This window comes from Ictidomys tridecemlineatus, chromosome 2, assembly GCF_052094955.1.
Source record: "Ictidomys tridecemlineatus isolate mIctTri1 chromosome 2, mIctTri1.hap1, whole genome shotgun sequence".
Taxonomy (NCBI): Eukaryota; Metazoa; Chordata; class Mammalia; order Rodentia; family Sciuridae; genus Ictidomys; species Ictidomys tridecemlineatus.
The window spans coordinates 121,701,441-121,718,641 of NC_135478.1; the positions used below are offsets into that span (position 1 = coordinate 121,701,441).

General features: G+C 39.2%; 1 protein-coding gene and 1 pseudogene across 1 annotated transcript in view; one reads left to right on the forward strand and one right to left on the reverse strand.

The window, feature by feature from the left end:
* The window catches only part of LOC144375324 (uncharacterized), a 92,886-nt gene extending 77,649 nt beyond the window's left edge, over positions 1-15,237 (forward strand). Inside the window, exons 5-8 of the mRNA XM_078039712.1 lie at positions 2,580-2,625; positions 9,799-9,880; positions 10,309-10,460; positions 13,671-15,237. Of these exons, the coding sequence (XP_077895838.1) occupies positions 2,580-2,625; positions 9,799-9,880; positions 10,309-10,460 (280 nt within the window). The 3' untranslated portion in view covers positions 13,671-15,237. The remainder of the gene's footprint in view (positions 1-2,579; positions 2,626-9,798; positions 9,881-10,308; positions 10,461-13,670) is intronic.
* On the reverse strand, positions 5,262-6,647 carry LOC144370651 (testis-expressed protein 38 pseudogene; annotated as a pseudogene).
* Positions 15,238-17,201: the final 1,964 nt, after the last annotated feature.

Below are 17,201 nucleotides of genomic sequence, written 5' to 3' on the forward strand. Positions count from 1 at the left end.
GCTACACAGGCCAAGGCAAATTTGATGACAAATTTGAGGCCAGTTGAGGCACATTAGTGAAGCCCTGCCTAAACAAAGGGGAGGGGCAAGGATGTAGCTCAGTGATAGAGCCCCTTCCCAGTTTAGTCTCTGAATATTAATATCAAAAAGTATAAATCACTATTTAATCATGATTTAGAAATAGTGTTTTTGCAGAAGTCTATGACCCAGAATTGTAACACCTAAGTTGGTTGGGTGGGGCTCCACCACTCCCACTACCATAGTTTTCTCTAATATAAATGTATTCTTGCTTGTGTAGCCATATTTTTAACTTTTTACAAAATGGTCTAATGGATGCAATGTGTAAAGACTGTAGAATGATGAGGTCCTGTCTAAAGGCATGAGACAGTCCCATGAGAAGGATGACAGTACTGAAGGAGTTTGTCAAGTCAAGACTCTAGTAAGTACTATTTTTCTGACTGTGCTTATGCCTGCTTGGTGTGTGCACAGAGGTTGAGCTCTGTGTATATCCCTTAGCATCTTAGATTCTTCTATTAAAAAATGCCTATGGCTAATGTTTAGAACTTTTTTTTGTTGTTGTTTTTGTACCAGGGTTGAAATCTGGGGCAATCAACCACTGAGCCACATTCCCTGCTCTACTTTGTGTTTTAGTTAGAGACAAGAGTACCACTGAGTTGCTTATCCCTTTGCCATTGCTGAGGCTTGCTTTGAACATGGGATCTTCCTGCCTCAGCCTCTCTAGCTGCTGGGATTACAGGAATGTGCCACTGCACCTGGCTGAGAAAATGGTTTTCTTTTGGGGAGGAGAGTGAGCAATTCCAGGTTTTCTGATTCTGTACTGTTAGGAGATGCAGGAATAATGAACGAGAGATGCTTTTGCCTGAACAAATGTGAATCCAGGGACAAGATTATTTCGGAGTTCTATATTGTTACCAGGGTTAAGGTCCAGCTTCTTGCCCCACAACTGACCAGTCAACTGACAACTAAGTAGTTGAGGCAAAGAAAGTGATTGTATTTAAAAAGTGGTTCAGTGAGAAGAAAGAGGGATTCTGTATCCAAATCCCTACCTCTTAGGAAGCTGATCTCAGGGGGCTTATGTTAGTGATCCATGGGTGTTTCCAGATGGGCAGTTGTTCTGCAGAAAGAAGGCTGGATAATGGCATTCACGTCATGATATTTTCCAATTTCTTAAATTTCAACAATAAAGATCATGATTTTTTTCCTATTATGGACTAGGTGCATATTATACAATGATAGGGAAAGGTAATTCCTCCCAGACGCTCTTGCTGAGCTGCTAGCTTAAATCCCTGTAATGAGGGAGAACATCCTTCCCCAGTAACATACTGTAAATTCCCAGCAGGGAACACAGAGCATCCTTCCTCAGCTAGCTACTCCCATCATGAAGAGAAACACATCCACTAGTGAATTTCAGTATTTCAACACTGAGGACAGGCAGTAATTTATTCAAGGAAAATAGTCCTGATTTGCAAATATCTAATTGTCATTGATTATTTTCCTTGGATTGATCACAAAAGGAATGTTAATTTTCAGATCCCAGAATGCACAAAGAGAACTTAAAATACTAATGTTTTAGGTTTGACCTAGATTTTCTTAGGAGGAACTTTGAAAGAAGTAAGACTCTTCCAACATTACAAATCAGTAAGATGGATTTTGAAGATATTCATGTCATTGTGGGGTCAAATAAAGAGGAATGCACAAAGGAACCCATGCAGTCATGTTTATAGCTATGACTGTTGCTCTTTTCAGTATCCCTGTTTTTTTTTTTCTTTGAGACAACAGGCAAACACTGAATCAGAATGTATGAAGAGCACTTTGCTATAGGGAGCTATGTCATCTCTTTATCTAACATTGTAGACATTTGCTCATGGCAGTTGGAAGACTGATCTCCCAATTGTATTCCTAAGGATCAAATACATAGAATCAAAATGATGCAGAGGAACCTATGTTAAAAGGAAAGACTAAAGTTTTAACAGTATCAGAGCAAAGAAGGATTAATGAGTCAGGCAGCACTGAGAACCAGAAGAGGTTCAGGGTTTCATGGCAGCAGTGTGGGCAGTGAGCTTCCATAGGCTGATGTAGATGTAGAATGAAAAAAAAAAATATTTGACTAGAGTCAAAAGACCCTACACAGGTGTTGGTTGGCAGTTTCTGTAAATTGGTAAATTTCCTAGTTTCATCTTACTAAAAACTTAAACTGTTTCCTAGTTTTCGTGTAACATTTTTACATTAATTCTCCATGTACCTGTGGAGGAAGCTGAAGCCCTGGAATCATCTCAGTCTAATGGACTCTCAACGAAAACTTCATATCACCCAAGATAGAATCCAAGTTCCAATCCACTCATTGTTAAGACTAGAATTATGAGATTTCAGAAGAAAATAGCACCAATATACAATGTAAATGCCCTTGGATAATGTTGATCTTGAAAAAGCAGTAATTTATGTCTTGTGATTCTTTTTCAGTTTGAGGCTGATCCACTAGCAGATTGTTTAAGAGGATCAACAATTACATCCTTACTTAGAGTGATGTCACTAAATGACTGGATGTTTCTTTATACTAGGAGCTGTGTTGAAATAGTGAGTCATGACTATGGGAAAAGCAACTATGTAAGTACAGTGGCAATTTTAAGTTTCCAATTTAAAAATCCATAAATAATCAATTATTTTATTTTACCCAGCCTAGTCCTTGTGTTGAGCTATAGTCAAGCATCAACTGCCACATTCTCAGCTCTCTGAGAAAGATTGGGTAGTGATCTGAGTTTGGATTTCATTTGCAATCCTTTAGCTCTTCTGTGTGGCAGCTCCTACTTCTTCTTTCTTTAGTTTCCCAAAGCATTGCTTTCTGATTATATATATATATATATATATATATATATATATATATATAAAATCTGGAATTATAATGTTTACTTAAAGAGCTTCTTCATTATTCAGAGGGGTACCAGGTCCTGTAGAATTCCCAGAGGAATAAAGTGCCTGGCTTCAAGATGCTGCAATGTACCTGGCACCCAGGAGTGGGTCTGAGGCAACAAAGCTGAGGAGTGGACACCCTTCCTCTGCTGCTGGCTGTTTTGCATTCTATAGCAGTTTCCTTTCTTTGCATTGCTGCACATAACCCCTCCTCCCCCCTGTGCTAGTGCTGCTGGTCACAGTGGAGAATTTTGACTCCCATGGGATCAGTGTCCTGTCAAGTAGTTTTTATTGACAGCTTTTTATTTGCTGTGCATCTCATTGGCTTGCTTACCATCACCAACTAGATTTTGTTTCTATCCTATCCAAACCAGAACACATTTGGGTATTCTGAGATTTCACAGAACATGTATTTTTTGTTACATGAACCTAACCTAACTTGTATTTTTATATGAAATAATGCAAATCTACTTTTGTTCTAGTGCAGCTATTTTTGTCACACATAAGCCATTTTGGTTCATTTTACAGGGTGAATTCCAATTTTTAAAAAAAAAACTCAGTTTGAGCTTCATTTCATATCAGTGATAGCCATTTCAATTTATCTGAATAAAACATTTTGGCTTTTTTTGTCACTGTGTGTTACAAAGCCTCCCCCCACTCCCTTGATTTTTAAGAGAAAGCAAATATTCTTTGATTTATGTTCATGGCTTCTGTCCTCCATTGAAAGCAGGGGCTAACTGATCATTGGCACAAATTAATGTCCTAGAATGTACCTTCAGAATTAGAGTCTTGGGTGTGAAGCAGTGAAGACTATATGTCAGGGGCTTTAGGTCTCTGCAGAGTTGAAGGGGGCAAGGTGACCAGGGGGCAAGGTGATGGAGAAGTGAACCTCTGCCCTTGTTCTTCCAGAGAAGATCTGCGTAGTCCCGTTTTGTATTTTGAGATACAATATAAGATCATGTTTATACAAGGAAGAAATGGTTCCACTTAACTTTAAAAAATAAAAATTGCTTAAAATATATTGCTAGAGGTCATGTGGATAGAAATCAGGCTTTCTTTGCAGTTGCTGGATCTAAGCCCTTCAGCCCACACACAGGGGGTAAAAAAGAAAAAAATTGGCTACATGTTTACTAACTTCTGAGAATCACAAACACACACACCACACACCACAAAATAGGCAAAAACAGACACTTCTCTCAGGGACGTGTACATTTAAAGTTTAGATGAAATATGGTAAGTGGTTTTGCTCATTTTCAAAGTAAATGGGAAAAATTTGTGTGACAGAATTAGGCTTTCAGGCTTTTTTTTTTTTTAAACTGGGGCCAAATATCTGATAATTATATTTGTGTCTCCTTTTTGGACCTTATTCAGAAAGTATAAAAATTATTTATATTCCCATGTAGAAGAATGACAAAAAGTTGGGACTCAACTTTTGTGCAGCTGTGGATATCTTAAGATAGTGCTTTGGATGTGTTACTCCATATAATATTAGGTGGTTACCACCAGCCCTTTCAGTAAGCAAATCTGTAGACCAAGCTGATGACATTCCATACACAGTGAGGCATTCATTCACCAAGGATGTTTTAAGAAGACATGATTAGGGAAGGGATATCATGGGGTGGAAAGACCAGGAATTGTAATGCCAGGCAGACGTACATGGGAGAAGAGGATCAGCAAAAATAACAACAAAAAAGAAATGGCATATTCCCTTGGAACCTGTCTCCTCATCAGAAAAAGAAAAATCATAATAACCATTTTGCAGTGTTGTTCTGTTAGAAATAATGTAGAGAAACAACCAGCTAAGAATCGATACATCATAGACATCACCCAGTCAGCACATAGTGTGGTGTGGTTCACTGACCTCATGATGACTTGCTTGGCCAGTGGCATAGCCACTGTGGACAGCTGTAGCTGTGTGCCATTGGCAATTGTTACTCTTGTGGCAATTTGACTTCCCATCCTGCAGAAGAGCAGTGCCTTTGGGGACCTAGCCCAGGGTCTTGAACACATTGAATACTTGATGGAGGGAATTGAGCTCATCCACAAGTATTGGCTCAATGTGTCTCTTCAGAGCCCAGCCTCCAGTTCTCACTGTATTGGTGAGAATTGTGCCACCATCACACTGGGGAAGGACATTGCTTTCCTACTGTCAAATGAGACACAAATGACTCTGACTTTTCAAAAAACTTTACTATGTAACATCTATATGGGTTATGACCTGTGTATCAGGAACACAGTCTTGACTTTGACTCCTTTTTATAATACCTGGCCCCTGAATCTCTCACGTTCAGTGACAGGAGGCTTCGACACTGAAGTAAAAGTCTACACATTGGTCAGTTCACCCCTCTGGCCAGTGTGGGAAGGGAATAGAAGTGGACCTTCCTTTTAGGAGCCGTGAGAAAGGGGTAGGAGGCAGAGTGGGACAGCATGGGAGGAAAGTTCAGGGTGTGGAGGGGAGGGGCAGAGGGGATCTCTGGAAAGTCACTGGGGAAGGGCGATGGGGTCTGGCGCTCTGGCATCCCCTTAGGTGAGGGCTGCTGTGGGACCACCAGAGCAGGTTGGAGGGTAACAGGGGCTTCTGCCTCAGGGCTGCTGTCTCTGAAGGCATGACACCTGTCTTCACGGGTGTGCGGCTCTGAAGGAAGATCCGGAATTTGGAGTTGAATGTCAGTATTGTCAACAGCCCGGGGAGGGTCTATTCTGATGGCAGCAGTCATGCCATATCTGTGTCGTTTGTTGACCCAGTACAGCAGTGGGCAATAACTGAAGGTGGCAGCTTTCATCACCTCCACCCACTGCTGGGCACGCTGTCTCCTCTGCAGGTTCTTCCTCCAGTGGAGTAAGAGGATGCAGCCGCTAGTTATCAAGGTGCACAGCCCCAACAATCCGAAGTACCATGGGACCCACGCTGAGGCAGTAAAAAAAAAAAAAAAAAAGAAAGAAAGAAAAAAGAATAAAAAGAAAAGAAAAGAAAAGAGGCAAGCTGACTGACAGCTCTAGTTTGGGACCTGAACTGTGTCTCATTCCTCTCCTGGATTTGGCTCATTCATCCTCTCATTCCTTCCCACCCTTCTCAAAGACATGCCTAATAATTTCCTGATTCAGTCAAAGCTATATTTGCAGGGCACATAAGAGACCTCATTAGCCTTTTTCAGATAAGGAACATTAGGTGTAGAGGGGCCAGACCTGCCCAGACTCCAGTCAGGCCTTCTGGCTCCAGTCCAGGACCCATGCAGTCATTCAGACTAAGAAGCTTCACTAAGGGCAAGGACCTCAATTGTATCTTTTCTGCTTGGGCAGAACATGGTCTCTGCCTTCCAGGAGTCCTTAGTTTCCTAGAGGAGTCTGTCTCTTAACGAAATAGCACTCCATTCAGGCAGCCACCACCCCATCCATGCAAAGGGTCTTCCCTGAAAGTTTGTGGCTCACACTCAAAAGGACTGGGTGTACTTACGGCCAGGGAGGCCCAGGTCCTCCTTTTGCGAATCCATCAGGTTCACTCTGGTTACCAGGCCTATAGCTCTGCAAAGAGTGAACTGACCCACTACTCTCCCCACCAATGGGAGTCCCTAGAAGGCCCCAGTCCCATTGTTCTCTAAAGATGACATCACTGGGTTCTGAGCATCAGCAATTCTTGGGCTGGTGCTTGTAGAGTAGTTGGCAGTTGATGGAATAAGGGACTCCATCTTATGATATCTCGTGAGCATGTTGTTTTCCATGAACGACTGGTCCACCATAGAATTGTCTGTTCCCAACTTTGTGTGGTGAACTCACAGGCAGCTCTCAGGAAAGGGTTCTTACACCCTCAGAAGCTTCTACTTGTGTTTTCAGTTGTTAGGGAGCCATTTTCCAGTGGGGAGTGAAGCAGGGAGTGAAGCAGTGTGCATTGGACATCCCTACCCTGGAGAAGTGTCTTACCTAGTTGTAAGGGAACAAAATGGCTTAGAAGAACCATGTGGTCCAAACCTCCTCCTTTGGCTCCTACCATCTCTGTTTTGTTTCTTCAACAAGTGTTTTTTGGGCATCATCAGGTTCTGTGGGATCTCCTCTGTATGTGATCCTGCTTCTCTTTCCAGCTCCATCTCCCTTCCCACCCATCACATACCTTTCTGCCCTGGACATGCCAGATTCCCACAGACCCTGCTTATTCCCCTCTGGACTTTTTGCTCCCTCACTCAGGAGTGTCGCTTACCACATTTCCACCACTGAACACCTCCTTATCCTCCCAGGTGGTCAGCTCCCCAACTCTGAAACAAATAGTTCTTTCAGTTGATTCCCCAATTTCTAGAACTCTGAAGCAGATTAATTTGAAACAAATTGGTCCCAGGGACAGGAATCAAATTGATTTCAACAACTATAAATTTGTATAAAGTGGAAAATATAGTGTTCTACAGATGTAACATATTATTTTTAGAAAGTTGCTCTATTTGAACTGGTATAAAAGTGATGCCCTTTCAAATAATACCACTCATCTACCATGAACAACTAAAGTTCAGTTAAGTATAAATTAAACTGAAAATATTAACCTGATGCTCTGGCACTGAGGCTTATTTTAAAATCAACATATTTTCCATCCCCTTCTCCCCATCCCTAACCTGGAACAGGATTACTTTTTGACCCCATTCAGTTATCTGTCCTTGAGCACACACCCACCACAGGAGTGAAGAAATTTAGAGTTGGAGATGGCAGCAGAAGAGTTAAAAAATGCTTATATCCCAGATTAAGAAGTGAAATAGGACCAGGCACACCTGAAATCCCATCTTTCAAAACACTTTGTTCCCCCTGTTGTGCAGAATCACAGCCTCTGGGACAAGAGTTCCTTGCATTTTTCCTTTGCTTGCAAAGTAATTAAACTTCTGTCCATCAACTTATATATAAATAAACAAATGGGTATATCCATTCAACAGAAAATATGTGTGGATTCGTGTGTATATATACACATTATATTTATATAAGATTTTGATATTAGGGATGGACCCCAGTATTCAGTTATTGAATAAACAATGTGAGAAGCCTAAATCAACTAAAATTTGAAAATTATTTTCTCTCTGAAAAAATTTTAATAGCAATTTTACTTATTTTCTACATCTATATTATTTGTTGAAATGTGCATATATATGTTTGTGTATAATATATGTATAATATAAAATATATAATACATATATATGTCTACATATATTTATATGTATATATGTATCTATATATGTGCACATATGTGTATATATATATATATATATCTACGTATATATGTGAAATTATTGCTAAAATTAAGAAATCAAAACCAGTTGACTTTTATCTATTTTAGACCCAGAGCTCAGTCCTTGAAACACTTTGCTTAATGTGCAGAGCTTGACCTTCATCCTGTCCTGCAGTTTTTTTCTGCTTGCTGGTTGGAAATCTTGTCTGGTTATATTCCTTGCATTCTTCCATATGAAAACAGCCTTACTCTCTGTGCCAACCTGAGCCATGAAGTACTCTGAATGGAAACTACTTATGATTTTGTAATGAAGATATTTGAAAAAAAACTGCAAGAAATACCAAAGAGAAGGTAGTCAAAGAATTCGTTGGGTTAATTGTTTTTACAAAGTAAGTCTAAGTTTTTGAAAAATATTACACAATCATCAATTTGATTACTGCTTCTGCCCATACAAAAGATGTTCCTATATTTGTTGAATCACTGAAGGTTGAAGTTTAGAACTAGAAATAGTATGAACTCTACCTCATAAGAACTATTTGCTGCTCATCTGGTTACACAGCTGGTAGAGGGTCTCTAGGCTCTACTGTCCCTCAGTCCCTGATGCCCATTCATTGTTGCAATAATGGGAAGACAGTGTCACCACAAACTGAGTGGACATTCTGAAGCATTTTCTAGGTCCAAATACTGGCAGAAGAAGTAGAAATGTATAACCAAATGCTGATTGTATCTAATGGATGTTATATCCTGATAAAGAGGCAGAAAAATATGTATAGCGTATAATGTCAGGTGGTCAGGTGAGATCACTCTAGACCACTGTAAGAGTAAACAGTAAGGGGATAGAAACTTGAGGCATTTTATGTTATTTGGTTGGGGAGTTATGGGTGTTGAACTCAGGGGCACTTAGCCACTGAACCACATCCCTGGCCCTATTTTGTATTTTCTTTAGAGATAGGGGTCACTGAGTTGCTTAGCATGTCACTTTTGTCAAGGATAGCTTTGAACTCATGATCTTCCTGCCCTCATCCTCCTGAGGCATGGGGTTATAGGTGTGTGCCAACAAGTCCAGGCATTTAATAATTCTACTGGATATGTTTAAGTTGGCACAATATCTACACTCTTGCAAAGAAATTTCCTTCTTTAGATGATTATTCTGCATCTACTCTTTCCTAAGACATTGACCCTCAAAGCAGGAATCTCCAGTAGTAGAATTTTTGTCACATTCCCAGCAGGTGAAAAAAGAGTAGTAATGCATGAGTAATTTAAAAAAAATACTTTTTGTATTTTTTTTAAATACAGATTGACACAATACCTTTATTTTTTAATTTACTTTTTATATAGCCTGAGGATTGAACTCCATGTCTTACAAGTGCTAGGCATGTGCTCTATCACTAAGCCACAGCCTCATCCCCAACATGAGTAATATTTTCATAATGGTAACAGTTCTCATTCAAGTGTATTCAGAAACCCTTATGCCTAAGATATCAGAAGAGACTTATACTTGATCACTGTAGATATGTGAAAAGACTGATCCTTAATTGGATTCTTTTGTTACTGATATGTGTATGTGTGTATATATGTACACATACACATGTATACATTTTTGTCATAGTGTACTTCAGAATCCAAATAAAGAAATATTAAGATTTCAGCTGATTTATCTTTTCTTCAAACAGGTGATACTCTCAATGTATCCTCCAGGAACCAGGAGAGGAGCATGTGGATGGATTGAAGATCTATTTGAAAAGTCAGCCTCGGGTTGGTGTGCCAACTCTACATCAGTAGTTCTCCACAAGTGGAGATAGTGTCCCCCAGAGATCACTCATTTGTGACTGAAAAAATTTTTTGTTGCCACACCAGGATGATGTTGTGTTGGTATGTAGTCTAGTGGGTAGAGACCAGCAATGCTGCAAAACACCCCACTGTGCATGACACAACCACACACAGCCATACCACCAAGAGTTGTCTCTCTCAAATTTCAATGGTACTGTTGTTGAGAACCTCTGGATTAAAATAAATAAATAAATGGATGAAGGAGACCCCTGGACTACTCTGAAGTTGGAGGCCATGTATGAAACTGTTCTGAAAGCTACAGTCTTGTAAGGGGAACCCTGACATTGGCAAAGTAGCAGAGGTCAATTTGTCTCAAGTGGAGGTTTACTTACATGTTTCTGGGTTCCTTTCAGGTGTGCTGAGTTCCTGGCTTAGAAATGTACCACATGCTACACAATCTATTGTGGTCTATCAGAATGGAGTGGGAGATGGTCAGCTTTGCACCTTGCTTGACCATGAAATACTCCAGCTTATGAACTACTTGGAAAAATTACTGAACACATAGGCAAGTACATTAATTGTCCCCTTCAAATGAAGCAAGCTGTACTGAGAAAAATATGTTCTGGGGGAGAAAACTACAAAAGTGAAGTGAAGAGAAAGTTAGGAGCTTCAGTGGCTGATTGGGCAGATCATAGACCCATCCCTTTGACTTTTGGTTCACACTGAGTCGGGTGTAGAGTCCAGTGTGGTGGCAGCATCTTTTTCCTATTTTATTTCATAGAGTGCTGTGTGGAGTGCTCCTCAGGCTTGGAGATTCACAGTTGTCCATGCACACAGTGTCCATGGTTTGCAAGTATCACTCCTTTGATCCTGGAGTTTTTAAGTCTCTGGGCTGGGGCTCAATCCCAGCTGTCTCCTTGGCCTCATCTGTTTGTGGAGCCTATCCCCAGCAGGGATAGCAGGAGTGGTCCTGATGTTGAGAGGAAGGGTCCCTTCAACTAGGATATGGGTAGCTCTGAAGAGACTCCTCCCTTTTAGTGCCCTACTTGAGTAAATGCAACTAAGACTGTAAACGGTGCTGTATGGATGTGTGGCTACTGTCCATGGGCTTTTGAATAGATTCTAAGTGTGTAATGTTCTAGCACCCTGAATGATTCTAAGATGATTGAGTAAACATCTTATCCTAATATTTAAATTATCAAGCTAACTTTCATTGTTTTGAAAATAACAGATAAATACCAGGTTTTTGTTTTTGTTGTTGTTAAAAACAATCATGAACTTGGAAATCTGCAGGGACAATGCATGGAGTACTGCATACATGGCATACCTTAAGGGTGTCTGAGGGGAAAGCACTCCCCTGTGCTAGGCCTGTAGTGGCATAGCATTCACCCCATAGTCACAGCCCAAGGTGTGAGGCCACATGTTGCAGTACCAGCACTTGGTCCATGGCCCAATACTTAATTGGTCACTGCAAGGCAGTTGGCCAGAAATTGTATTGGCGTCTGCCTATAAGCTGCTTAGCTACTGCCTGAGTTTATACACATGGTAACTGTGCAATAAAATCAGACCTTCCTCCTGCTTCATCTCTGAAGGTCTTGATTAGCAACTGTACAGCCACACTCTTTTCTACCCTGTATCATGGACCTCCTCATTGGATGAGAGAGAGCCCACAGATATTCATCTCTAGGAACTGTGATTGACATGGTGATAACCAGGAAGCAATAGTATGACAGTTTTAGATTTACATCTGAATCTATAACTTTGTCAGTTCACCTTGGCAAAATCACTTAATTCCAATAACTTCACCTTAGAAGTATTTTCTGATCCTTGACAACGAATTTGGTCTATATGTTTTTTACTCTTGGCCAGGAACTCTTCATTTGAATTTAGAAATTGTGGTTGACCTTGTGATGGATTGCATTTCCTAATGAAGTATTTGTGTCTGTGACAACAAAATCAAGGTTAATTTTAGTGTGCCCCTAAAGCCCCTTCAAGTATGAATATGAAAGTAGCAAGTTATGTGTTTATTGCCAGTTTGGAGTCATCACAAATCAAATATGAATTATGCCCTATTAAAATGCTTAATTATTAAATAGCCTGAAGAGGTTTTCTGTTTTGAAAAAAGTTTTGCTGTTTTTAAAAGGGACAATGTAAAACAAAACAATTTCTCTTATGCCACTTAACCTGTAAGAACATGGACACGTGATGCATTATAAAGTAATATGAACATTGGATAAGCCACAAAATACAGAGTTATTCATACACTGTCAGCTCTACTATCCATGAATATAAATCATAGAAGATACTTACAATTTTTTAATGTAAGGAAATAACCCACCATGAGTGAGAATCATCAGACATTCAAAACTTTTAGAAAATATAATGGTGGCAAGCATTTCATAGTAAAGTATGCCTAAAGGGGAAGATTATTAGTGGAATAAAAGTCATAGGAAAATAAACTAGCAAATGTTGAATTAACAGGTTAATTTAGATTTTGAAAGTTAACAATGGTAAACTTCTCAAAAATGAAGAAAAATTGGAGGAAGTACCAAATAGCAGTTTACACCCAAAGAAAAAAGTTTAACTAGAAATACATGCAAATATCCATGATTCAGTTGAGAGCCATGAAGATATGGAAGGCAAGAAAGTAAATGTTCATCAAATTATAACACAAAATAAGACTTGCTGTATATTAAGTATAATTTTCTTTAGAAAAAAATTTGGTTGGGAATAATGATCAAACACAGATTCTGAGATGTTTGAAAATCATAATTTGAGCAAGATCAATAAAAATAATTCTTCACTTACGTATATTATAGACTTAAGAATACTACGAACAAGAAAATTTTACAACAATAAGAATAATAATATGTTTATAAAAATATTTATTTATTATTCAATACCAGTAGTAGAAACCAGAATACAGTTATATTGTATCCATAAACTGTGCCAAAGTAAGCTTATCAAACTAGAATTTGATTCCTAGCAAAGCTATCATCAAGGTGTCTAAAATACAAACATGCTTACATGAATACATAGTGCATACACAGAAAGCCTTGATTTCATAAGTAATGAGTAACTGCTAGGGTATATTAAAACAAGAAAAAGTCCTATTCTTATTGATATGTGTGTGTTTAAAAAAACTCAAAAAGATAGATCTAAACACTACAATAACATTGGCTAGAGAATTAAAACATTTTAAGGTTGTTCAGTTACTGGGAAAAAAAGAGGTGCTGGATAACTTTAGACTTAATGTTTCATTTGCATAATTCAGTTGTGTGAAACCACAATAGGAAATAAAACATATCAATAGAAGGGAAGAAATGAAGTAACATTAAGGAAGGACAGAAACATTGATCAATATAGTAGTGTGCAGGGAAGGACTAATTTAAAAAGCAAAAGTATAATAAAGTCTTACCTAGGATTGTACACAGCCTCTTCAGTTACTGCCATTTGCACAACGCAGCCTAGACTTTGAACTCTCCTTCTGCCAAATGTTAGCTGGGTGAATTATCTGAATCTCAGTTTCTTCTTCTATCTTCTATAAAATGAGAATAATACTACTTATCTTAAAGGGTTGTCTTCAGAATCCATAATGAAAGTAGGGCTTTACCATAATCCCTTACTTTGCATCCTTGGCTTATCATTTAAGCACCATTTTTTTAAATTCTTAATGAAACAGCATTTAACATTACCACTCAAATTTTGTGTCAAAATATCTATGTAAACTAGCATATTAGGATTTTATTTTCTATGTCCTTCTTTATTTTTCCAGATCATTTCTGCCAGGATTGGCAATGCCTAGACCATTTTGCAGATTGGCAATGCAAAACAGGATGCCTGGGACTTCAAAATGAAGTGAATGGAATAGACAGATGATAACTGACCTTTCCCACCATGTCCTCTTTTTTTTTGGTTTTGTTTGTTTTTATTTATTTTCTTATTTGTTGTTCAAAACATTACAAAGCTCATGACATATCATCTTTCATACATTTGATTCAAGTGAGTTATGAACTCCCATTTTTACCCCAAATACAAATTGCAGAATCACATCAGTTACACATTCACAATTTTTACATAATGCCATATTAGTGACTGTTGTATTCTACTGCCTTTCCTGTCCCCTACTATCCCCCCTCCCCTCCCCTCCCATCTTCCCTCTCTACCTCATCTGTTGTTGTTCAGTTCTCTCCCTTGTTTTTCCCCCTTTTCCCCTCACAAACTCTTATATGCGATTTCGTATAACGTTGAGGGTTTCCTTCTGTTTCCATGCAATTTCCCTTCTCTCTCCCTTTTCCTCCTACCACTCATCTCTGTTTAATGTTAATCTTTTCCTCATGCTCTTCCTCCCTGCTCAGTTCTTAGTTGCTCTCCTTAAATCAAAGAAGACATTTGTAATTTGTTTTTTAAGGATTGGCTAGCTTCACTTAGCATAATCTGCTCTAATGCCATCCATTTCCCTGTAAATTCCATGATTTTGTCATTTTTTAGTGCTGCATAATACTCCATTGTGTATAAATGCCACATTTTTTTTATCCATTCATCTATTGAAGGGCATCTAGGTTGGTTCCACAGTCTAGCTATTGTGAATTGTGCTGCTGTGATCATTGCTGTGGCAGTATCCCTATAGTACACTCTTTTAAGGTCCTCAGGGAATAGTCCGAGAAGGGCAATAGCTGGGTCAAATGGTGGTTGTATTCCCAGCTTTTCCAGGAATCTCCATATTGCTTTCCATATTGACCGCACCAATTTGCAGTCCCACCAGCAATGTACAAGTATACCCTTTTCCCCACATCCTTGCCAGCACTTGTTGTTTGACTTCAGAATGGCTGCCAATCTTACTGGGGTGAGATGGTATCTTAGGGTGGTTTTGATTTGCATTTCTCTGACTGCTAGAGATGGTAAGCATTTTTTTCATTATACTTGTTGATTGATTATATATCCTCCTCTGAGAAGTGTCTGTTCATCTACAGCAACAACAAAATTTAAAATATTCAATCTTTGAAGTGTATATGGTCCTTGAGTTCTTTTTTGGTTAATTGAAATCAAATTCACGTAACAGTCACCCTCTTAAAATGTATAATTGAGGGCTTTATGGTATATTCACAGAGTTACACAACAATTACCACTATCTAATTCTAGAAAATTTTTGTCACCCCAGAAGGAAACTCTAACTATAGAACAATCATTCATTCCCTAGCTTCCTTACTGGGTTTGGGATATTTTATATGAATGGAATCATAATAAGTGGCCTTGTGTATAATGTTGTCCTGGTCTGTTCATATTGTAGCATGTATCAGTACTTCATTTTTTTTTGGCTGAGTAAAATTCCATTGTATGGACACAGCCCATTTTATTTATCCATGCATGTGTTGATTATTGTTTGAATTGTTTCCATATGGGGTCTATTAGGAATAATACTGGTGAGAATATTATTGTGCAGGGTTTTGTAGATATGTTTTCTTCCCCTAAATATATGCCTAGAAATGTAATCACTGAGTGATTGCCAGATGCAGTGATTCTGCACTCAGGCCTGTAATCCCTTGTCATCCTGCCTAAGAGACTACCATGTCATTATCTCAACTGCCTGAGAGACTCACAGGTCATTATCTCAACTTCCTTTGTTCTAGTCAAGAAGATTCACCAGCTTACAAGCCCCAGGAACGAATTTCTTAGTGTTCTTGTGGGATTTATATCTGTATGGGGTCCTCACTTACCCAACCTAGTCCTTGTGTTGAGCTATAGTCAAGCCTCACCTGCCAACTTCTCAGCTCTCTGAGAAAGATTGGGTAGTGATCTGAGTTTGGTTTTCATTTGCAATCCTTTAGCTATTCTGTGTGGCAGCTCCTACTGCTTCTTTCTTTAGTTTCCCTCAGTACTGCTTCCTAATCCTTTTATTCTACTGATATATGCCTGGCATCATAATGTTTATTTAAAGAGCCTCTCCATTATTCAGAGAGGCAACAGGTCCTGTAGAATTCCCAGAGGAATAGAGTGCCTGGCTTCAAGATGCTGCAATGTACCTGGCATCCAGGAGTGGGTCTGAGGCAACAAAGCTGAGGAGTGGACACCCTTCCTCTGCTGCTGGCTGTGTTGCATTCTACTGCAGTTTTCTTTCTTTGCATTGCTGCACATAACCCTCCAACCTCCTGTGCTGGCTCTGCTGGTCACAGTGGAGAATTTTAACTCCCATGGGGTCAATGGCCTGTCAAGTAGTTTTTATTGACAGCTTTTTGTTTGCTATGTATCTCATTGGCTTGCTTACCAAAACAAACTGGTTTTGGTTTCTTTCATACCCAAACCAGAACACATTTGGGTATCCTGAAACTTTATAGAGCATGCATTTTTTGTTATATGAATCTCACCTACCTTATTTTCTCTTATGAAGTAATGCAAATCTACATTGTTCTAGTGGAGCTATTTTGGTAACATATAAGCAATTTTGGTTCAGTTTAGGGAATGAATTCAAGGTTTTCAAACTCAGTTTGAGCTTCATTTCATATCAGTGACAGCCATTTTAATTAATATGAATAAAACATTTTGTTTTTCCCTCACTGTGTCTTACAAAGCACCCCCCTCCCTTGGTTGTTAAGAGAAAGAAAATCTTCTCCGATTCCTATGTTTATGGCTTCTATTCTCCTTCGAAAGCTAAGCCTAACTGATCATTGGCAAAAAATTAGTGTTCTAGAATCTACCTTCAAAATTAGAGTATTATTGGTTGTGAAGAAGTGAAGACTATAGGTCAGGGGCTTTAGGTCTCTGCAGGGTTGAAGGGGGCAAGGTGAAGAGGGGGTAAGGTGAGGGAGAAGTGAACCTCTGCCCATGTTCTCCCAGAAAAGATGGGCTTAGTCCTGCTTTGTATTTTGAGATACAATATAAGATCATGTTTACACAAGGAAAAAATGGTTCCACTTAACTTTAAAAAGTAAAAGAAAATGGCTTAAAATATATTGCTAGAGGTCATATAGATAGGACACAGGCTTTCTTTGCAGTTGCTGGACCTAAGCCCTTTAGCCCATACATGGGGGAAAAAATGAACTACATTGCTGAGAGCCATAGCGGAGTTGGAATGATGCATGGCATTTTTGCCAGAATGGAGTGGTTGAAAGGTGATGCCAGCAAGCCATTTAGATGATAATGGTTATGTTAAGCTGTGTATTCAATCATAAATTAGATCCCTGCTGTCCCCCTGGGCCTGCTACTTTGGAGTTCTCCCGGGATTCTGGAGAGTTCCTACTGGTTGGGGAAGAGCCAGAGGGGGGATTTCTGGAGGAGGGATTTCCAGTTGGTGTGTGGTGTGTCCCAG